The 23,940-nt window shown below is 34.4% G+C and overlaps 1 protein-coding gene and 1 pseudogene across 5 annotated transcripts in view; one reads left to right on the forward strand and one right to left on the reverse strand.

Moving 5' to 3' along the window:
• Positions 1-231: 231 nt before the first annotated feature.
• Positions 232-878, forward strand: LOC308649800 (refilin-B-like; annotated as a pseudogene). The gene has a single exon. The product of its transcript is annotated as a refilin-B-like (transcript).
• Positions 879-4,481: 3,603 nt separating this feature from the next.
• HACE1 (HECT domain and ankyrin repeat containing E3 ubiquitin protein ligase 1) overlaps positions 4,482-23,940 on the reverse strand; it is an 83,229-nt gene continuing 63,770 nt past the window's right edge. For 2 of the 4 annotated variants that reach the window (XM_081295579.1, XM_081295581.1), the window contains 6 exons: positions 18,036-18,167; positions 17,694-17,768; positions 11,360-11,458; positions 11,023-11,093; positions 6,258-6,371; positions 4,482-5,719 (listed from right to left, as the gene is read on the reverse strand). In XM_081295579.1, the coding sequence (XP_081151705.1) occupies positions 5,617-5,719; positions 6,258-6,371; positions 11,023-11,093; positions 11,360-11,458; positions 17,694-17,768; positions 18,036-18,167 (594 nt within the window). In that variant the 3' untranslated portion in view covers positions 4,482-5,616. The remainder of the gene's footprint in view (positions 5,720-6,257; positions 6,372-11,022; positions 11,094-11,359; positions 11,459-17,693; positions 17,769-18,035; positions 18,168-23,940) is intronic. The other 2 variants (XM_081295580.1, XM_081295582.1) reach the window with 1 other exon arrangement.

The following is a 23,940-nucleotide window of genomic DNA, read 5'->3' on the forward strand; positions in this document are numbered from 1 at the left end:
GGCATTTTAACCAGGTAAAGGAAGCTTTTTGTGAGTCAACAATGGAAGACAATCAAATCCTTCATGATCTAAAACCTAGATACTTCCGGGCGAGACCCCGACGACGCGGGGCGGCCGGGCAGGGAGGGCGGCCCTGAGGGCAGCGCCCCGGACCGCGTGTGCGCCCCTCTAGTTCCTCTCTCATCCGCGGCCCCCACGCCGTGTACTACTGAGCCCGCCACGAACACAGCCATGGTGGGTCGGCTGAGCCTGCAGGATGTGCCCGAGCTCGTGGACACGAAGAAGGGCGACTGCGTCCTAGACAGTCCGGATTCGGGGCTGCTCCCCAGCCCCAGCCACTGGGGGCTGGCGGCGGCCGGGGATGGCGCTGGCGGCGGGGAGCGCGCGCCGGCCCCGGAATGCAGGAGCCCGATGCGGTGGTGACCCCAGTGGCCCCGAACCCAGCCTCTCTCCCCAACATCCTGGCTGTAAGCTGCGCACCAAAGCTGTGCCCCCTGTCCTTTGGCGAAGGTGTGGAGTTTGACCCCTTACCATCAACAGAAGTAAGGTACACTTCCTCAGTCAAGTATGACTCGGAGCGACACTTCATTGATGATGTGTAGCTGCCACTGGGCCTGGCACTGGCCTCCTGCAGCCAGACAGTCACCTGCATCCCCAATGGCACAGGGCGCAACTACAAGGCTGAGGTGCGCTTTGAGCCCCGCCACAAGCCCACACGCTTCCTAAGCACCACCATTGTCTACCCGAAGTACCCCAAGACCATCTACACCACCACCCTGGATTACAACTGCCACAAGATGCTGAGGAGGTTCCTGTCCAGCGTGGAGCTTGAGGCCACAGAGTTCCTGGGCAGCGATTGCCGCTCGAATGAATGCTGACTCAGAAGGAGGGCTTGGGGTTGAGCCAGCTTCTCAGCTGACTTGGTCCCCAGACCACCCTGGGCAAGTTTTGGGCGACATTGCCCTTGCTTATCATTCTAGCCCCAGAGTCGGGCCTGGGGATACCTCTAAGCCCAGCCTGGGGAAAAAGTCACTGCATCTTGCAATTATTGAGATATTCGGTTTTGTTTTTTAATTTTCAAATTATCTTTAAAAGGAATATATTTCCTGGTTTGCTGCTTTAAAAGGAGTATATTTCCAGAGTTTCCCGAAAGTCTCGATTTGATGAGAAAGTAAAAAGAAAACCAGAGCAAAAGAACAATGGCAACCGTTTGAACCAGGGAGGGCGGAGGACGGCTCTTCCTCCACTGTCAGTGTGTCTGAAAAAAAAAAAAAAAAAAAAAAGCTTGGAAAAGTCCCTGGGACAGAAACAGTGAGCTTTAAGACCTTCCAGCCACAGGTGTCTTCCCAGCAGGGAAAAGTGTAGCTGTTTCAATAGGTTGTGATGCCCATATGTGTTCAATCTGGGGAGAGCTGAGTTTCATTCCATTCTTTATTTCCACTTCCATTTTTATTTCCTGTTAACCAAAACTTTTGGAATTCTCTTGATCATATATATATATATATATATATATATATATAAAATATGGAAAACCCCCAAACCAAAATAAGAGATGCCTCAAAAAAAAAAAAATCCACTTCACTGCATTCTCTCCTTTCAGAAGGTCAGGTGAACAGATGGCCCAGTTTGGGGGCAGTGGCTTCCGTCTGTTCCCTGCAGGTAGGTTGCAGGCACAGGCATTGGTGACATCCTTGCACACTTGGCATCTGGTTCACATCTTGTGTAACTTTCCCGATAGGTAATGTGGGATTTCAAAACTACTTTCCCATTTTTTATAAAGGAAAATATAGCAGAGGGCACTTCTGAGAGAGATGGCATTTTAAAAGAATGCTTTGGAAAACATTTTGGGGACTCCAGGAGGGAGGTTTCCACTCAGGACTGACACGCCTAAGACCCACTGCCACCAGGAAGAAACAGATGTAGATGTTTCTAGTGATCCAGTTCATCATGACTATCTCGATGGATCCAAGCTTAGGATTTTGGTGGTGTCAAAATTGCAGAGAAATTGGGTCTAATGCAAAAAACGAGGAATCTTGCTTAACATCCTCTAAGGTTATGCTTTGGTGAATTTAGTGTAAGGAATCACGTCACAACTCAGACTTTACTGCCCGACTACTGTAGCCAAAGTGGACATTTCTTTCCTGCCACTATATAAAGGGAAGTGACCACCGTGGGGTTAAGAGTGAACTGAAGATGTTCCCAAAGCAACCTCAAGAGCTCAGCAGAGCTGCTGCAGCAGGGATGGTGCTGGGTGGGGCCCTTCCTCACTGGACTGTCACCACCACCCCACCACACCCAGCTCCAACCCGATTCTCCTGCCAGTCTCTGCAGGGCTGGAGTGTAGAAAGTGGCAGATGGACTCCCCCCACCCCGCAATACTGAAAAAAACCAAACCATACATATTTCCTTTGAATACATCCAAATTATGTCAGGTGCCCCAGGATTACAGAGATCTGTAAGCTCTGCCTCCTGCTGTATCTCCAGGTTTTTATGGATGGCATTCTTGTGTCCTAAAAGCAGAATTGAGAGCTCTCTGGGAACCCTGGAGCCCTGAATTTTGTTATGATGAAAGCAGGAGCCATGATAATTGCTCTCATTTAAAGGACAGGAGCCCTCTTAGAGCCATTGTTGAGGCTCATCAACATAAGCCTCTCTACTAAGGGAAGGTTCCCACTGGGGTTCCTAGAGGGCTCACTCTTGGCACTAGTGGGATACCAGTAGTATTAAACCTGAAACTAATTAAATTGGGAGAAAATCTTGCATTTTGTGGCCAACCAGACATTCCTAGAGGTGTAGATAAATCAAGTTACCCACCAAAAACCAGTGGGGCTGGAACATGCTTTTTTTTTTTAGTTGTAGACACAATACCTTTATTTCACTTATTTATTTTTATGTGGTGTTGAGGCTCAAACCCAGGGTCTCACATGTGCGAGGCAGGCACTCTACTGCTAAGCCACAACCCCAGCCCATGGAACACACCTTTTATCCCAGATATTCACAAGACTGAGAGAGAATGATCCCGAATTGGAGAAAGCCTGGGCAATTTAGCAAGGCTCCATCTCAAAAAAATAAAAATTTTTAAAAATCTTTAAAAGTCACCCTCCAAAAAATATATGATAACATGTGTTCTAAAATACTTAATTGGGCTAGGGACATTAACTCAGATATAGAATGCGGGCTTAGCACACACAAGACCCTCAGTTCAATCCCCATCATCAACAACAAAAAAAAACGGAATATCATGCAACTTTAGATCTCCTTTTTGCTGAGTGGAAGCTCACGTATGGGATTTTACAAGCCTAAATGTCATACCTATCTTTCCCAATTTTGCTACTAAAGCAATTTAAAAGGTGGCTGATATTGCTATTGACACTGCCACAAAACACATTAAGGAAATTTTCAAACGAATAGAATGTGTGATGTGTTTACAAAAGCAGCTAACAGATGGTTTTCAGGCAACCTAAGTGGCAGATGGCAAAAATCCTGTTTTTTTCCAGGGTTTCCTAACTATTATGTTCTTCTATTGAGTCTCCTGATCACTACTAATTGCAATGATAGGCTAACAATACAATTGGATACTTCATTAAACCAGACCATTCTATACCAAACTATGGTATTCACCAACAACATAGGCCGAATACAACACTATACATCAACTGGACTTAAATACTGTTAAACTATATTTACACTGCCTGAAGTTTGATTAATTTTGATTATTTCAGTTTATAGAGGCTCTTGTTCAGGAGTACACTTCAATCTTTTGGGATTATTCTCCTGGTAGTCATCATAAAATCCCCTGGTGTACCGTATCTCCACTCAAACCTTGAGTGTTGAATGATTTCACTTCAACTAGACCAGCAAGAACATAAAGAATTATGCAAGTGAAGTGACACTTTCACATGTGAATTCCATATTGAGACCAACTAAGTCTATTTATAATGGTGGCAGAGAATGGTGCCAAAGTCCAAAGTTTTAGTCAATCTCTCAAAATTGGGAGGACAACCAAAAGGGAGAAATCATTAAACTTAATTTGGCCTGATAAAGTCTCTTATTTGGACCTTTATATAACAAACTGAAAACATCATTTAGGAGTATATTCTCATAACAAATAGCTAAGTCTCAGCCAATAGGCTTCAGTCAATCTACAAGCAGTCAAATGTTTTAACCACGTTCAAACAGGCCAATGCTGAGCTGTAACCAATAGGGCTATCTCTGTACCTCATTTCCATTTTCTATCCATTAATGCTTTTCAACTACACAGCAGACTGTAGTTCTCTGAACTCATCCTGGTGCTGAGAACTGTTAAATTCTAGAATCACAAACAAAAACCAATTAAGACTTTCAAAACTAGATTAGTTTTTAAAGAATTCCTAATATTTCATGTAATTTCTTGAGAGATTATTTTCTTAATATTAAAAAAGTAACAAAACAGAGCCCCAGATAATAAAGAAAATTTTTTATATTGTTTGGATCATGTTTTAGTTACTTTCAGTGTATAAATCTCTTGGTTAAATGTCACTGAACAAATACACTGGCTGCTCATCAACAACACAACTGGATATTTTTAGTTGCCAGAAGCAAGGTGCTCCATCAGTATACAACGTTGGAACATGCCTGCCTCCTGTTAAATGCATGCCCTTATCCTGTGTGGCTTTTCCAAAATAAATAAATAAACAAACAAATTGACTGGATCATCCAAAAATTCAAAAACCCAATGTTCTGTATTTAGGCATTTCATTTGAGCAAAACATTTCAATTACAAAAAGCAAACTTAAGAAATAAAACATTACATACTTAAATTGTAACCTACACAACAGATTACTTCTTCAAATATGTCATCAGAGTTTACAGACAAATGTAAAGAAATACAGTAAAATACTATATTTTAATTTTACCTTCATTACAAATTAAAATAAGGCATAAGAAAAACTTCAAAGCCACAATATTGTACATGTGAAAACTGACCATGGAAAAATGCAAATAATTCATAATATAGTCTAAGCTCTAATATATAAATCAGATTTAATTTCATCAGCTGTTTGTTATTAATCAGCCTAAATTTTATATTATATATTAAAATACTAAAAAGCTAAAAAAATCATTGCAATATAGATACAACGTGGGAAAATACATATTTGTAACTTTATACACAATCTAAATTAATCCATTCTATACAATAGTTTTCCAAAATATAAATAGCACTTTACATGCAATAGAACATACCAGTTGGATGTCCTCATATAATTTAATATATAGGAAAATAAGAGAAAATACCCTTTTAACAGTACAGTTACATAGCAGATGTGGAATGTAGGATAAGATTTTGCCTTAACAAAATCTTAAATCAGATTAAAGAAATAGGAAAAGAAAAGTTTCTACTTTCAATTAACATTTTTAAAATGAAGTCTACTGTGATTTTTATATTCTCAAACTGTATCACAGAGAAAACATAAATGGGAAAAGAGAAAGAAAACAGAAAACTTGATCCTTTATAAATTTTAAGCATCAGCCCTGCCTATGGGTTGCATTTAGGCTGCTTTTCTGTTGACAGTTTTCTAAATTGATTCTGCCACTCTGAATTGTGCATCAGTAGTCAGATGGGTCTTCTGCACTCCATTATGCCATTGTGTAACCATAGCTGCCACAATGTAGTGCCACAAGAAGTCTGTCCTTGAGTATTTCTTTACTTGGATATTCAGGTAACTTGAGCATGTTGATGCTTTAAAATAAAAATATACTACCATTAAACAGAGAATCCATGAAAATTCTCATTGTTTTATCTAGCAGTGAAAATACTACTCATAATTAACATAAAACCACTCTCAAATTTGCATTCAAATTGGAAAACCCTGAAGTAGTATTTAAAAAGGAAAAAAAAAACTGCTGCACTGCCGTTTCTTTCAGCATGAAAATGTAGTAGAAGAAAATAAATTCCTTTTAGGGTAAAATAAACAAGGGTGGGCAATTTATAAGGGTGGGCAAGTGATAGTAATTCAGTGATACTTTTGACAACAGAATTTTAGTGATACTTGAACCATATTCAATCAAACATTAGGTAGTTAGGGTTTCCCAAAATATTTTCCCAACCAAAAAAAAGGAAGGCAACAAAAGCTATGTAATGTCTTATGTATATATGATTCCAAAATTCTGAACAGAGATCATAGTTGAGATTTTCCTTTCAATATATAACAGTTAGATCTCTGATCATTTAAAATTAACCAAAACAATGCACAATGCATTTAAACAAACTAACTTACCATGTGCTTGAAGTTGGTAAAAGATTTGGGGTATATGGCACAGCAGCAATTGTAAAGTTTTGCAATCCACTTCCACCCATGATATTAGCAAACCCACCATGCGGGACCCTGGAACTAAGAGTTTGTATCATAAGTTCTAATCATGAAAGAAAACATTTTTGTCCAACAGATATGTTTCAAGCTCTAAGTTAGAGTAAGAATATATTCAACTCTAGAACAATGATAAGATAGCATGTTGAAAGAAATAAATAAGTAATAATAAATAAATAAGTAAATAAATAAATAAGAGATGCTCTAAGTCTACAAAGTTCCCAACTCATTCTTGCATTTGTGGCCAGTTACCCTTCCAAATTTCTATCAACTATATACTATACTTAAAAATGGTCACAGCACATACATCTACTATTTAATTTAGCAAGGTGCATTTGTAGTTTGCTTTCTTGTGCCTCCCTACTAAACTGGGACTGATTTGATGGCTCAAACATGTCATATTTATATCTGTATCAATGGAGTTAGCAAAATGCCTGGCATCTGGGCTGGGTCTGGGGTTCAGCAGTAGTGTACTTGCCTGGCATGTGTGAAGCATTGGGTCCGATTCTCAGCACCACATATAAATAAATAAAATAAAGGTCTATCAACAACTAAAAAAATATTTTTAAAAAAATGCCTGGCACCTAGTAGACATTAAATATTTGCTACATAAATAAATGTTTGATTGATTAATTTAAGCAACAAAGGCTCTTACATGTTGCAATCCAAATGGTTTCCCTCTTTGTGAAAAATATCTAGATCTAAAGTGTTTTCTGTTGTTTTATTTTTCATAGTAGAAAATTCTTTACATTTCTCTTTCTAGATAAACAGAATATCAAATGTATTTTTAAAATTATTTTTTAGATGTTGATGAACCTTTATTTTATTCATTTATTTATATGTGGTGCTGAGAATTGAATCCAGTGCCTCAGACATGCTAGGCAAGCACTCTACCACTGAGTCACAACCCTAGACCCACCAAATGTATTTTTAAGATGTCATCTAATATGGGACTGGGGTTGTAGCTCAATTGGTAGAGCATTTGCCTTGCATGTATAAGGCACTGGGTTTGATCCTCAGCACTACATTAAAAAAACAAGTAAATAAAATAAAGGTATTGTGTTTAAAAAAAAAAAAAAGTCATCTAACAGAATGAGGCCACAGGAAAGCTAAAAGTTAATGCATAACACAAATTACTAGAAATTTTAATATTGGGTACATGGCTGTAGAGGATTTAATTATAAGCTCTCAATTCTTACATATTTGAAAATAAATTAATATTTAAAATTAGTCTGTGTATATATCATGATTAAACAAACTGATCCTAGAAAAAACTTGGTTGCTTTTAAAATAAGATGCTGTGAGCTAGAGATATAGCTCAGTGGTAAAGTACTTGCCTAGCAGGCATGAGATCTCAGATTCAATCCCCAGAATCGCAAGCAAGAAATAAATAAGTAAATAAATAAATAAGAGATGCTTAATAAGATGCTTTTGGATAATTAGAATTATGACAAGGAAGCATTTAAATAGGTAATACATGACTACAATTTGAAATATTTTTAACACAATTCATAGCATAATGCATAATTCAGTCCACTTTAAAAAATGCTGAAACTCAAAATAGCCAAAACAATCTTGAAAAAGACCAAAGGTGGAGTGGAGGCTTACACATCCTGATTTCAAACTTATAAGTATAGTAATTAAAACAGTGCATGGTGGCATAAAGACAGACATACAGACCAATGTAGTAGAATAGATAGCCCTGAACTAATCTCTTGCATTGATGGCCAAATCATTTTCAACAAAAATGCTAAGAACACTCAATGGGTAAAGAGCAATCTATTCAACAAAATACACTGGGAAAATTAGATTTAAGGAAGAAAAAAAAAATTGGACCCTTGCCTTAAACCATATACAAAAATTAACCTAAAATGCACCAAAGACCTAAACACAAGAGCTACAACTGTGAAATCCTAGAAGAAAATATAGAAAATAGCTTCAGGACACTGGATTTGGCAATGATTTCATGGGTATGACACCAAAAGCACAGGCAACACAATAAAAAACAGATAAGCTGTACTTTATCAAAATTTTAAATTTTGTTCATTGAAGGACACTGTCAATACAATTAAAAGATTATCTACAGAATAGGAAAAATATTTAGAAATCGAAACTCTGATAAGGGACTGATTTTCAGAATATATTTTTTAAAACTCCTACAATAACAAAACAGCATGATTAAAAAAAAAAAAATCAGCAAAGGACGGAACATTTTTGCAAAGATACACAAATGACCAATAAACACAGGAAAAGATGCTCAACATCACTAATCTCCAGGTAAATGCAAATCAAAAACCACAATAAAATATCACTTTACACTCATTAAGACAATTATTAACACGAAAAGGATGGATGGATGGATGGATGGATGGAAGGGAGAGAGGGAGGGAGGGATGGAGAGAGGAGGGAGGAAGAAAACAAAGGAGCCAGTGAGCCAGCCTGAGTAATCCCAGCTACTTCAGAGGATGAGGGAGTAGGACAGAAAGTTCAAGGCCAGCCTGGGCAATTTAGGGGAACTGTCTCAAAATTTTTAAAAAGAAAATAAGGGTGTAAACACAGAAGTAAAGCACTTGTTTAGCATGTATAAAGCCCTGGGTTCATTCCCAAAGGGGAAGAAAATGAGTTTTTAAATATGACTATGGAATAATGGCAAAAATAAAAGGCAATTCATACCACACAAAATGTTATATATGATAAGAAATTATAGCAAAATAAAAATGATCATACATTGTGTTGATTAAAAAAAAATAGGTACTAAATCTCCTCATTCCAAATGTTAATACTGACACCTCCTTGAAAGGTAAATGAATCATATGTATCAATGTTATAAAAATTAACATCTTGCTTTTTTTTTTCTTCAGGTGCTAGGAATTGAACCCAAGACCTTGCACATGCTAAGGCAATCACTCTTACCCCTGAGCTATACCCCTTACCCCAAATACTCTTATATCCAAATATTTTCCTCCTAAGAAGGTATCCAATATAAATAATCAGAGTGGCCCATGAGGATATAAGCATTAGAATTCCTTATTTGTACAGCATTATTTATAAATAGGAAATTTTAGAAATAAAGGATAAGAGAAATTAAGGGAGTTTAATAAAGAGAAGAGGTAGTCATTTGAGAAATTATATAATCTATAAACAGAACAATTTTTAATAATCTACTCCTAAATTCAAAAAAATATAAATAAGAACAGCGGTTTTAAAAAGTAAAATATTATATATATGGAAATAATTCTAGAAGAATAACCAAAATGTTAAGAATGGTAATCATTAGGGATTAAGATGGGAGGGGAATCTTTTTTATCTGAATTTTTTAACCTTTCTACATAGAAAATATAATTAATGTTTAATTCTTTTTATTAAATCACTCAAATCTCTTGAGTATCTTTTGGCACTCAGACACCAAATAAACCTGAAAACAAAGTTTTTTTCATACATTTAGCCTACAATCTATTAAGTCATGTTTCATTTACTAATTAAAATTAGATTTATAGTATGACTCAACTATTTTTCTATTTATATAGTTAAAAGACTAGGAAAATAAAGCAAAATATTATTTGTAGTTATCTCTAAATAGTGAGATTACTTAACAAAATTTTCTTTTTGTCTCCATTTTTAAAATTTTCTATACTGGTTATATGCTACTTTTAAAATAAGAAAATAATGGATTTTACAAAATTATATATGTTTTATATAGATACACATTGATGGTTGTTTTTTTAAATGTGCAGAAAAAGAGATAAACATCAAATTGTTTATAGTAGTTACTGCTGGTGAAGTAATTTTCTGTTTCCTAACTTTCAGAAGATCTACACATTTACTCATGCAAAAATTGAACCATGTTTTCACCAATAGAAGAAAACAGTATATTCACGAATGATGTGAATATACTTTGTATACAACCAGAGATATGAAAAATTGTGCTCTATACATGTAATATGAATTGTATTGCATTCTGCTGTCATATATAACAAACTAGAATAAAAAATTTTTTAAAAAACTGAAAATCCACTTATCCGATATTAAAGACATTTTATTTTCTAATGTCTATTATATTTAATTGACCCTATAAGTGAACTCTTCAAAGAAATATTTAATCACAAAGTATTTTTTAGACCATGAATCTTAACACTGCAAAGTTTTGATAAGAATTTTCTTATTTGACAAAATTGCTATGCATATATAAAATGTGCTTTGTGTGTCAATGTGTGTATTTATGATTTATCTAGGGCAAACTGAATATCCTTTGTACTAAACACAAGTCAGCAACATACAAATATTATAAATTTGGCTACTAACATTCACTTACCTGTAAAATGAAAAGACTACCAAATTATAAAATATACTTCAAAGATAAATAAATTATTCAGATGTAATAAGATTATTTAAGTATAATAAGTTATTGTTTAAAAGTCCTAGTTGGAACTGTCTTTTCAATGTGTTAAACATTTATCAAGTACTACTATAAATGTTTTATCTTTAGTACCACATAAATCTTTATTTAATACCTAAAATAGTAAAAAAAAAAAAAAAGAGGTAAGATACCAACAGTTTTTTTTTCTCTATGGTTATTTTCTATGGTTATTTTTATTTTTCTCTATGGTTATTTTCTAAGCCATTAGAAATAAAATACATTAAATTCTTTCTATGTCATCATAAAAACACTTCTTACCTGCCAGTAACAAACTGCAAAAGAAGAACTCTCTCCTCTTGAGTAATGTCTTCTACAACTTCCCAGAACCACTAACAACAAAAATTCATATTTTAGAACAAATATAGACTTAATACCAAAGAAATACGCAATATTCATAAAGCATATTTTATTCTATGAAACTCATTTATCAATAATGATCTCACACAAAGCTTTTATATGCAGTATTCCCACAAGAAAAATTTAGGGGGAAACTTTACTTTGTTAATTAATGTAGGTTATCATCCAATAGTGCTGAAAAGCTTACAAAATTAAATGGCAAATTTAACTTCATTTTAAGCTCTAGAGAGATTTTTACCTGAATAACTGGATCTTCTCTTTCATAGCCACTTGTGTATTCTGTATTTTTTATCCAATCACTCACATCAATTTCAGGCATGCCAGAAAGCAGTAGCTCCTTTGAGGGAGAAGGAAAATATTTCATTAATCTTCTTTGGGAAATAAAAAGGTTATTACATTTAAATAGTAAATTTGCCTTCATTAGAAACTAATCCCATATAAAACTGACTTATTTTTGTGACAGTTTCTGCATGCCATCCATTACAAGCACTACATGGGAAAGAATCCCTGTACTGATAATTTCAAATATTATGACATGTGGAGATGTTATCACTTTAGTACAATTAAAATATAAAAAGAAAATGCTTATAAGTTTATACATAAACATACACAACAACAGTTTATATATGCAACAATTTTATGAATATTACCTTTGATTTACTTTATTTTTATTTCATGATTTTTTGCAAATGTTAAATTCTATTAGAAGACCATATTCTCACATGAAAGTGACAACAAAGTCCTGAAATAAATATAAGATTAAACAAAGAGGGCTGGGGTTGTGGCTTAGAGGAAAAGCACTTGCCTAGCATGTGTGAGGCCCTGGGTTCGATTCTCAGCACCACATAAAAATAAAACAAAGGTATTGTGTCCACCTACAACTAAAAAAATAAATGTTTAAAAAAAAAAGATTAAACAAAGAAAGCTCTTCAAAAAATCCTTATCACTAGGAAAAATGGGTAATATAATAAAAAGTAATTGTTTACAAAAAAAGAATTATTCCAGAATAGAGTCTTTTAAGAACTCTATTCTGGAATATTCATATCAAAAGTCAACTTTCCCCAAGACAATAAAAAAATAAAACTTTCCTTTTTTTTTTTTTTTTTGGTGGGGCAGGGGAGCAGTGCTGGGGATGGAACGCAGGGCTTTACACATGTTAGGCAAGTGCTCTACCACTAAGCTATATCCCTAGGCCTTCTAATCACTCTTGATAGGCTTCTTATTTTCAGGAAGATCATCAAGTACACACATACATAAAATCTCAATTATATAACTAAAAAGGAAATTAAGAATGGCAGAGTATTTACAATTAGGTTTCCCAAGGGAAAGGAGAACATGAGCTTGTATGTATGTATCTCTCAGCATGGTCATTTCACTGTGGATATGCTCATACAATGAGGTAAGGCAATGATTGTGTATATGTGCTTACACATTAAGCAAAACAGTATGTTTGCTGTAACAGGGACTAGACACAATGTAGTTCAAAGCTATGACTTCCACAGCAACTATTAACATATAGAATGTACTCTGAACAAAATTAATGTAAGCCAATGTCTGAGAACTCCTGGGGATTTTGAATTCTATTCAGTGGGTCTGCAAGGTTCTCCCTTTTCTAAGTTATGTGTGAAGTTGGAGTGTCTTCATATACTTCAAGCAAGATAGCACAACTCATTATATGCAGAAGTAGATAGGAGAATCCAGTAGTCTTCTACTAAAGCAGACATCACAAAATTGCAAAACCCTGCTAAAACATGCTACTCCTCCACTATTTTTGTTTTGTTCCTGGGAAATGTAGGTTTTTTTAAATGTTGTTTATGTTAATATGTAGTGAATGGTCATATAAATTAATAAGCTAAAAGTCTGTTTGAATTTCAAATATCATAAATATTCATTGATGTAACCCACATAAACAAAAACTCTTTTGTTATAAGGGATCCAAAGATCAAGTTTTAGAACGCCAGTATAGAATGTATTATTCCTCCTTGCCACAGTATTATTAAATACTCTTACTAGATAAAAATGTTTCGATCTCCATTTACCACCCCCAACCATATTCTCCACCTTCCTCTGTACTATAGACTGGCTCCCTTGCTACTGGCTTCAGATTGAATTTCACTACTGGGAAACACAGGGAAGAGTCTGGAGGTGAATTTCACTACTGGGAAACACAGGGAAGAGTCTGCTCCCTCCCTGCTCAGAACCATGTCTTTGCAATAAGCCTGTCTCCTAAGCCACAGCTACACATTCTAGGCAATTCAGACTCTTCACACTAATTCTTCCACTTGTATCTCCAGTCCTAGTTATGATTAAGGTTTTTCACTGTTGCCAGTCTCTGGATGCCTCAACACAACTTCTTCATTCCTTATAAACACCTCTGTAATAATCCCTTTATAAAATTTCTTTGAGCCATACGAGGAAATTCAAGGGAGGACCTTGAGACAGATCTGCCAAAAGGAAGTAGGGATGAATTTTACATGTCTCTTAAAATTCACAAGTTTAAAGATAAGTTTTTAATAATATTAAGTGTGCTTTTATTGTTAATAATTATGAATAAAAACGACGGGCACTATAGTCTCTCAAGAAATTTAAAGCATTTTATGACTATCATATTCCAATTTTTGTCAAGAGGAAAAATCTTTTATTTTCCTATTAAACAACCAGACAAAAAAAGGTTATTAAATTGACCAAGATCATATAGATAAATAGAAATTTCACATTAAAAAGCACATAACAAAACTATTACGTCCCAATGAATAATTTACCCATTTAAAAAATATTAACATAAGAACTAAATTTTTAAAATATAACAAAAGAAATGTCAATTGAAACTGGATATAATGTATATCACCAATACTAGTAGAATGTGAGTCATGCAAATGTTCATAGCTATAATCTTACCTAGTATTCACATTACTCAATGTTATAGAATGGATTAATGACAACACTGTTGGCAACATTTTCTTTTTCTTTCTTTCTTTATTTTTGATACTAGGAATTGAACTACTGGGCTGCTTCCCCAGCCCTTTTTATTTAAGCTTTAAATTGTATAAATCAGAGCCATGACTACAATGTTGCTAAACTCAAATTTGAATCAACTCAATTAAAGCCTGAGTCAAAGACAAACTAAGAAACCTGATTCAATACTAAAAATTGTGGTATATATGTATATTAAAAATTGTAATGCAAAAAAAAGTACATGTATAAAGGCATAAATTGGTATGAACATACTTTATATACAGGGATATGAAAAATTATGCCTATATATGTAATAAGAATTGTAATGCTTTCCACTGATGTTGTGTAAATTTTATTTTTTTATTTTTTATTTTATTTTTTTTTAATATTTATTTTTTAGTTCTCGGCGGACACAACATCTTTGTTGGTATGTGGTGCTGAGGATCGAACCCGGGCCGCACACATGCCAGGCGAGCACGCTACCGCTTGAGCCACATCTCCAGCCCCTGTTGTGTAAATTTTAAAGAATAAAAAACTCCATCCCCTGGACTCACAAAAAAAAAAAAAAAAAAAAAAAAGAAAGAAACCTGACTCAAGTACTACAATCAAAAACACCCAGTAGCAGATCTAAATGTGAAAGAATAAAAACTTTTAAAACACAAAAAAGTATCTTTATGACCTTGAAATAAGAAAGTTCCTTAAACAAGACATAAAAAGGTTCACCATTAAGGACTGTAAATTGGTGCAACCACTGTGGAAAGCAGTATGGAGACTCCTCAAAAAACTGGGAATGGCACAGTGGCACACGCCTATAATCCCAGCAGCTCGGGAGGCTGAGGCAGGAGGATTTAAATTCAAAGCCAGCCTCAGCAACTCAAGGAGCTAAGCAACTTAGTGAGATCCTGTCTCTAAATAAAATACAAAATAGAGTTGGGGATGTGATTCAGTGGTTGAGTGCCCCTGAGGTCAATCCCTGGTACCAAAAAAAGAAAGAAAACTGGGAATGGAACCACTATTTGACCCAGTTATCCTAATCCTCAATATATATCCAAAGGATTTAAAATCAGCATACTGAGCTGGGGTTGAGGCTCAGTGGCAGAGCGCTTGCCTTGAACATATGAGGCACTGGGTTCAATCCTCAGCACCACATAGAAATAAGTAAACAAAATGAAAATATTGTGTCCATGTATAACTAAAAAAAATATTAAAATCATCATACTAGGACTGGGGAGATAGCTCAGCTGGTAGGGTGCTTGCCTGGTATGCATAAGAACCTGGGTTCAATCCCCAGCACCACATACACACACACACACAAAAGCAGCATACTACAGTGATGCAGCCACATCAATGTTTACAGCAGCTTAATTCACAATAACTAAGCTATGGAATCAACCTAGATGCCCTTCAACAGATGAATGAATAAAGAAAATATGATAGATAAATACACATATACATACACACCCAATGCAATATTACTCAGCCTAAAGAAGAATGACTATGGCATTTGCCAGTAAATGTATGGACCTGGAGACTATTATGCTATGTGAAATAAGCCAATTCTAAGAAGCCAAAGGTTGAAAATTCTCTCTGATATGTACAAGCTAACCCACAATGGGGAGGGTGGGGAACAGAAGCTCAATAGATTAGACAACAGGGAATGGAGGGAAAGGAAAAAGAACAGAAAAGGAAAGGCGGTGAGAGGAATCTGACTTGATCTTCCTATGTAAATATATGAAAACACCATAATAAATCCCACCATAATGTACTTCCACAAGAATGGGGTCCTAACTAGAATAAAATACATTCCATGCTTGTATAATTATGTCAAAATGGATTCTACTGTCATGTAAACTAAAAAAAAAAAAAAAAAAATTAGGAAAAAAAATTTTTAAGTGCATCATTAAAATTTTTTAAAAAGATAGGCTGAACTGTGTAAAAATAAAATTTTTTATTCACTGAAAGATATCAGATATTCACAATACACATATCTGATAAAGGACCCACATAAAGAATCCTCCAAACAGAACAACAGAAAATAGTAAAATAGACAAATTACTTGACACTTCAAAAGCAGAATTCACAAATAACCAATAAACAACTTCATTAGTCATCAGGGAAATACAAATTAATATCCTTAAAAAACACTACAGATCCACCAAAATAGCAAAAATGAAAAAAGACAAAACAGAAAATATCAAATACTGGTTGAAGATATGGAACACCCAGAAATCTCACTGCTGATTGGAGTGTATATTGACACATAAATTTTGAAAACTATTTGCTACTTATCTACTAACATGGAATTCACACACACTCTATATCCCAGCAATTCTATTCCAAGTTGTACATACTACAGAACATATACATATTTTCCTCCTAAAGACATACTAGAGTGCTTATAGTAGCACTACTTGAACTAGCCTTTAATGAAAAAGAAGCCACAAATGTTCATCAAAAGTAGAAATGACAATAGGAAACTAACACAATGAAATACTACACAGCAATGAAAATGAAAAAATTACAGTTGCATGTAATAATAGGTGTGATTCTCACAACAAAAAAACTGAGCTCTTTCCATTGGCACACATTTTACAAATATGTAAACCTAATATGATTTTAGAAGTTAAGGGAATGATTATACTTGAGAGGGGATACTGACTGGAAGGGGACACAAGAAGAAAATCTCAGGTGCTAGGATTTCTGAATTAATCTGGGAGCTATTTTCACAAGTGTGTTCAGTTCATTAAGATTCACTAAGCTTTTACATTTACTATGCACAGCTTTTTATTTTTATAAAGTTATCAGTATCAGTAAATTATCAAGCAATTTTTTCACCAATTAATTTTGTTGTTGCTGTTTTTCACATACAGATAGGTCTAGAAAATAACTTAATTCTTTCTTAAACTTCACATGGCTAATTTAACACAACTACATAGAAAAAGTCAGATTTAAGTAACGTCTAGTAACAGTTCAAAAGCACTTCCCTCATTTTTAAATGCTAAAACTTTTATAATTACCTAAAAAATGAATCTATGCCAAATGAAGCCATTAATCTTTCAGCTTGAAACAACTGCAAAACTTACATTTAATGAAATTACGTTGCAATGAACTTCAAAATTAGCAAATTTTTTTCATTACTAAACTAAGATATACTATGAACAATAAATTGAAAATATCAACATATGTAAAAGTAAAGGTATACATCAGTGTCCATCATATAGTAAAATGAAAAGGCAAAGTGAATTTACCATTCCTAATTAAAATTTTTAAATAAGAAGCTATTTCTACTTAAAATACTGTTTTATTAAAAACTATAATGCAAAGAATTTAAAAATAACTTATTACAAAAAAAGGAAAAAGGATATGGAAGAAAAACCCAGACATAAATCATATAAAATTAGAAATTCTGTTAGATCACTGTAGATGGCAGATAAGTTACAGGAACAAAACAAACATTAGGGACTAAAGAGAGTGAACTCTACAGAAGTCTAAAGTAGAAATTTATAAAATTACATATATGGTAAAATAAGAAGCTGAAGAAGACCAGATAAGTAAAATAAGAAAAAGCCCTTTGAATTCCTTTTGTAAGCACAACAAATTACTATCAGCATCCTTACTTGATATGGCCAAATAAAAATTTCAGGAGTAATGTGGAATATTCTTACAGGAAGAAGACTGGCCTTCAACATCTCCTATGTAAAAGACATTAGAAATACATCCATTTTTGTTTATCAAAACCTCACCCCACTTCACATTAAGGAATTGTTAATCTGCTTATTAAGTTTAAGAGAATTACAACCACAAACCTTATAACAAATCTCAAACATGAATACTAAACCACAATGCCTCATTATACCTTATTCCATTCATTACAGTACTCTAAAATTATTTCTGAATTAATCAACTAGAGTTCTACACTCTTAAATAACAACAATAACAAAAACCCACATTTTCCTTACCAATTCATATTCATCAAAAAGCTGTATGAGAGAAGGTGGAATAAACATATGAAAGCCCTGTAAAAAAGCATTGATCTGAGGCTGAATGGCTCTAGTCATTCGAAGTTCAGTAACAAGCTGGACATACTCTGCCTACAAAGAAAAAAAAAAAGTTTTTGTGATGACTTCTTTTTAAATCTCATTTAAGATAATGTTGATAGAATAAATTTCTCATTTAAGAGGTAAAGGTTTGGAATTAATTTGGTGCCAATATTCATAAAACTCAACAAAACAGTAAACCACCATTCACTAAGTTGTTTAGGCCAAAATCCTAGTAATCAATCACCCATGACTTCTCTCAGACTTTGTCGGTGAGATCTACCTTTAAAAAATATTCTCAATCTGACTTAGTCTTAACTACCTCTACTTCTAGCACCCTGATCCAAGCCATCATCATCTCTAGCTTGATTACAGCAACACCTGTTTCCATTTTGCTTCCTGCCACAGCTAAAGTGGCTTTTAAAAATACAGATATATTGGGCTGGGGTTGTGGCTCAAGTGGTAACGCGCTCGCCTGGCATGTGCGGGGTGCTGGGTTCAGTCCTCAGCACCACATAAAAATAAAATAAAGATGTTGTGTCCACCGAAAACTGAAAAATAAATATTAAAAATTCTCTCTCTTCTCTCTCTTTAAAAAAAAATAGATATATAACACATAACTTTCCTGCTCAAAACCCTACAATGACTTCACATGACCCAGTAAAATCCAAATAAAAACCTTTCCCAGTCTGTAAGGCTCTTATTGATCTGGGCTCTGCTTTGCTCACTGATCCCATTCCTTTTCACTCCTCCCCTAGGTCGGTGCATTCAATTCTCTTCCTTGGCCCTCCAACTATTCCCCAAACACAAGATCAATTAGGCCTCTCTGTCTTTATACTTTGAGGCTTTCTAAATGAAATGTCTCATTATCTGCTGCTAACAATTTTATCTAATAAACACTTACTTACATAAAAAAAAAAAAAAAAAAGAATATAAACTCTCTGCAGACAGGAACTTTGTTTTATATTTATCAGTATATATCCCCTGCTCCTAAGAGTGGCTGCTACTTTGTAAATATTTAATAAATAAGTGATAAAAATGAATGCATACATTAACAAATTAACAACACACACTCTAAGCTTAATAAAATGACTCATTTTATCATAGCCAATTCAATTTTGAGTTAAACTATTTTCACACATTATTATTAAAATTTAAATGATAATAAAAAATGTATTTTGGCACAGACCAGAATGAATGATTATCATATATACATGTATGTGTATATAAACTATTGGATGTTATCTTTATATATTTTTCTAAATTACTTCTAACTTTTTTCCCCCTAGTACCAGGCATTGAACACAGTGGTGCTTAACCACTGAGCCACATCCTTAGCCTTTTTTATATTTTACATTCAGACAGAGTCTCACTGAGTTACTCAGGGCCTTACTAAATTGCTGAGGCTGGTTTTGAACTTGAGTTCTTCCTGCTGCAGCCTCCTGAGCCACTGGGATTACAGGCATGCATTACCACACCTGGCCTAAGTAAAACTTTTGAGAGTTAAAAGCAATATGCTATGTAGAGTTCTCAATAATTCGGAGTGAATACTCTAAACACTGAGAAAAAGGTCTTAACAAATTATAAAGTATGAAAATAAGATTTGTGAATTGCCCAAGTAAAGTTTACCTATATTAGTTGCATTCCATATCTATTGGATTTTATCAGTTCCTATTATGTCCTCATACATTCAATTTTTAAATTTTTATATGTGTACTAATCTTTCCTCACACTTTTATCTTTTATTCCTTCAAACATTAATTATTTTCTGTATTTATTTCAGTAACCAGTCCATAGCTACCAGATATGAATTTGTGAAAATCAGCTCCTTCACATCCTAATCCTCATAGCAATTAAGGAATTTAAATGTGACTGTCTCTTGGTTTAAATTACCTTTCAGTAAAATAATAAAATCCTAGTCATTATAAACTTTGAGTTGTTTAGAAGAATAAAGATAAGTGAAAGATAACTGTGATTAATCAAACTGCCTCTAAAATATTTTTCCCTGTCTCTTTAAATAGCACAACTTCAAATAAAACAAATTAACATCTTCTTGGCAATCCAATTGTTACTATGAACACTTACTAATTTTACACACTAACATTCCAACTGTTTTTGTTATGCAGAAATATAATAGCTACCTTCCATTACCTATAAAGGGTTTATAGGTGATTTTATATCCTTGCAAAATTACACTGTTTCATATAAGCTTTAAGGAAACAGTGCACACACAGATGATAGCCAATCCATAAAACAGTGGAATGAGAAGTTTCAAAACTAAACAATAAATATAAATCAAATCTAAAATCTGACTTTGCTCTAAGGTATTAAAAAAACTAATATATTCATTCTCACTACAAAAAAATAGTCAGTATTTGAGGTAATGGATATGTTAATTAGCTTGACTTATTCATAAGTCATAGCATCAATTTGTATCCATAAAATATATACAAACATAATTTGTTAAAATATAATTAAAATTTTTTAAAAATAATAAAACTGATAAAAGCTAAGAGTAAAGATATTTTTCCCCAACAGATAGCATATACTGTTCCTAATAAGTTTTGCAGTCAATTCTTTGAGGGCATAAAATATGAGATGCTATGGAATTAAATTGGAGAAGTGACCATATATAAGATAATACGTTGACATAGAGAAAATTTCAACCTAGAAAGCCTCAACAGAGAGAGAATAAAAAAAGAGCTCTAGCAACTTTTTTCCAGCACAACCTCTGAGCCTGATAATTGATATAAAGATATAAGAGAAAAGTAACTATAAACGGAATGCACACTAAGACTAAGGTGATTCAAATTTCAGACATTTACATTCCAGTTCAATTACTGTCTACTTATAGAAACATTTTGCTTCAGTAATCTCCTAATCTTCTTAATATGTGAAATGAATAACATCATCCCTCAAAGACATTCCTTAAAATTTTAACTTTTCTTCAGGTTTTAGGCCTAAATTATGTCCTCCAATGGAGAGCCTTGGGGACACTGAAAATTGACACATAGTTCTCTAAGCTAATTTCCTTCTTTTTTTTCTTTTTTTTTTTTATTGGTTGTTCAAAACATTACAAAGCTCCTAACATATGATATTTCATACATTAGATTCAAGTGGGTTATGAACTCCCATTTTTACCCCAATTACAGATTGCAGAATCACATCAGTTACACATCCACATTTTTACATAATGCCATATTAGTAACTGTTGTATTCTGCTACCTTTCCTATCCTCTACTTATCCCCCTCCCCTCCCCTCCCATCTTCTCTCTCTACCCCATCTACTGTAATTCATTTCTCTCCTTGTTTTTTTTCCCATTCCCCTCACAACCTCTTATATGTAATTTTGTGTAACAATGAGGGTCTCCTTCCATTTCCATGCAATTTCCCTTTTCTCTCCCTTTCCCTCCCACCTCATGTCTCTGTTTAATGTTAATCTTTTCCTCCTGCTCTTCCTCCCTGCTCTGTTCTTAGTTGCTCTCATTATATCAAAGAAGACATTTGGCATTTGTTTTTTAGGGACTGGCTAGCTTCACTTAGCATAATCTGCTCTAATGCCATCCATTTCCCTGCAAATTCCTTCTTAAAAATCTTTTTTTACTATTTCTTGATATATACCTCAATAAATCATAGTTATTTGAATAACAGTTAAATAATTTTTTTTCAGAGTAGAAATTAGAAGTTTATTAAAGGACAGCAGAAAAGACTTCTCCCAGAGAAAGAAGGGACCCAAGAGGTGGTCTCCCCTTTTTATAGTTTTGGTGATGGAATGTAAGGGGGAAGGGTTGGGACACAGGTGGGCCAAACAAGTAATCTGGGCAGGAAGGACTTCATTATCACTTCTTAGGGATGGGCTATCTCCAAATCTGTTGGGGGCTGTTTCGTGGGTTCCATTAACATTCCTTTAGGATGGGCTTCATTAACATTCCATGAGTTGTCCTGTGTTTCCAGGAATCATTGTCAGCATGGCCTCCATTTTAGATTTCACTTGATATGATATTAGACCCGATTTACCTAACTACACTGACTACCTAATTTTAGATCTGGCTTCAAAAATGCTTCCATTGATCTCTAATAGCAAAGCCCCAGCGGCCCTCCACTCAGAAGCTTATCTAGCACAGTTAAATAATTTTTAATAGTAAAAACAAAATGCTCTTCTCCCCCTTTAAGTAGATTGATATTCTTGGCCACATTTATAAAATTGTTTGGAATGGTTTGTGGGTTTTTTCATTTGTTGGATTTTCTTTTTTAACCAATCAACTGTTTAAATGGTACTATTACTGACATAATTCAATTCACTGTTTATATAAACTGTTGGTAACAAAACCTTCCTTCCTGGATTTATCTCCCTGATTATTATTGCTCTGGCATATAATAGTTTTTACTGAAAATTTCAAATGAGTATGGTATCGCACTCCTGTAAGTAATCCCAGTGACTCCGGACAAGAGGATCAAAAGCTTGAGGCCAGCCTCAGCAATTTAGCAAGACCCTATCTCAATACAAAAAATAAAAGGGCCAGGCACAGTGGTGCACATCTGTAATCCTAGCAGCTAAGGAGGCTGAGGCAGAAGAATCTCAAGTTCAAGACCAGCCACAGCAACTTAGTGAGGCCTTAAGCAATTTAGCAAGACTCTGTCTCAAAATTTCTCCATTAAAAACTCAATTTTTTTTTTCCTAAAGAATACACTATCTTGTTTAAAAGCAGGTTTAAAAATATATCTAGGGGCTGGGGATGTAGCTCAAGCGGTAGCACGCTCGCCTGGCATGCGAGCGGCCCGGGTTCGATCCTCAGCACCACATACAAAAAAAACAAAGATGTTGTGTCCGCCGATAACTAAAAAATAAATATTAAAAAATTCTCTCTCTCTCTCCTCTCTCACTCTATCTTTTAAAAAATAAATAAATAAATAAATAAATAAATAAATAAATAAATAAATAAATAAATAAAAATATATCTAAGGGGCCAGGGTTGTGACTCAGCAGTAGAGCGCTTGCCTAGCATGCATGAGGCACTGGGTTCGATCCCTGGCAACACATGAAAATAAACAAATAAAATAAATGTATTGTGCCTATCTACAACTAAAAAACTATTTAACAAAAATGTATCTAGCACAGGGGTTCAAATCCTAGCCTCACCAATTATTAACTGTGATTTGTGTGATGCCATTTAGCCCTATATATTTCCATTTCCTCACCTGTACACTTCAAACACTGCCTAGAACATTATAAGCACCTAATAAATGTCAGATAGTTTTAATATTAAGGCTATTTTCATATTGGATAAAGAGAAATAATTCAATCAAAAGGTTACTACAGTAAATGAAAAATTTAAAAGTATATAATTCAAGTATATGAAATATACAAAAGGTAATCCTATTATTATCACTAGAAAACAGAACTAAAGGGCAATGAGATAAACAGAGTAGAATGGCAGCATTATGAATCATTTGGGAGCAGAATCCACAAAAGTTGCAATCGCCCTTTAGTCCTTCCTCTTTCTCATCTTTCCAAACAATTATAACCAAGTTCTATAAATTCTATTAAAGTTATGTCCTCTTCTCCATTCTCACTACCACTGCCTTAGAAAACTCCTCATGCTTGCTCCCTGAAAACAATGCAACAGCCTCCTATTGGTTGCCTGACTACAATATTGCTCCATTTCAACACATTCTTCATGCTCAAAGTTAAGTTCAAAGCAAAAATGAAAAAAAAAAAAAAAAAACCCAGAACCCTTATTTAACATTTGCAATCATCCCTACCTATAGCCTCAAATTTCTTGTTATGGGTGCAGTCTTTCATAATTTGGCCCCAGTCTACCTGCCC

This window comes from Spermophilus citellus (genome assembly GCF_964194105.1).
Source record: "Spermophilus citellus genome assembly, chromosome: 5".
Lineage (NCBI taxonomy): Eukaryota > Metazoa > Chordata > Mammalia > Rodentia > Sciuridae > Spermophilus > Spermophilus citellus.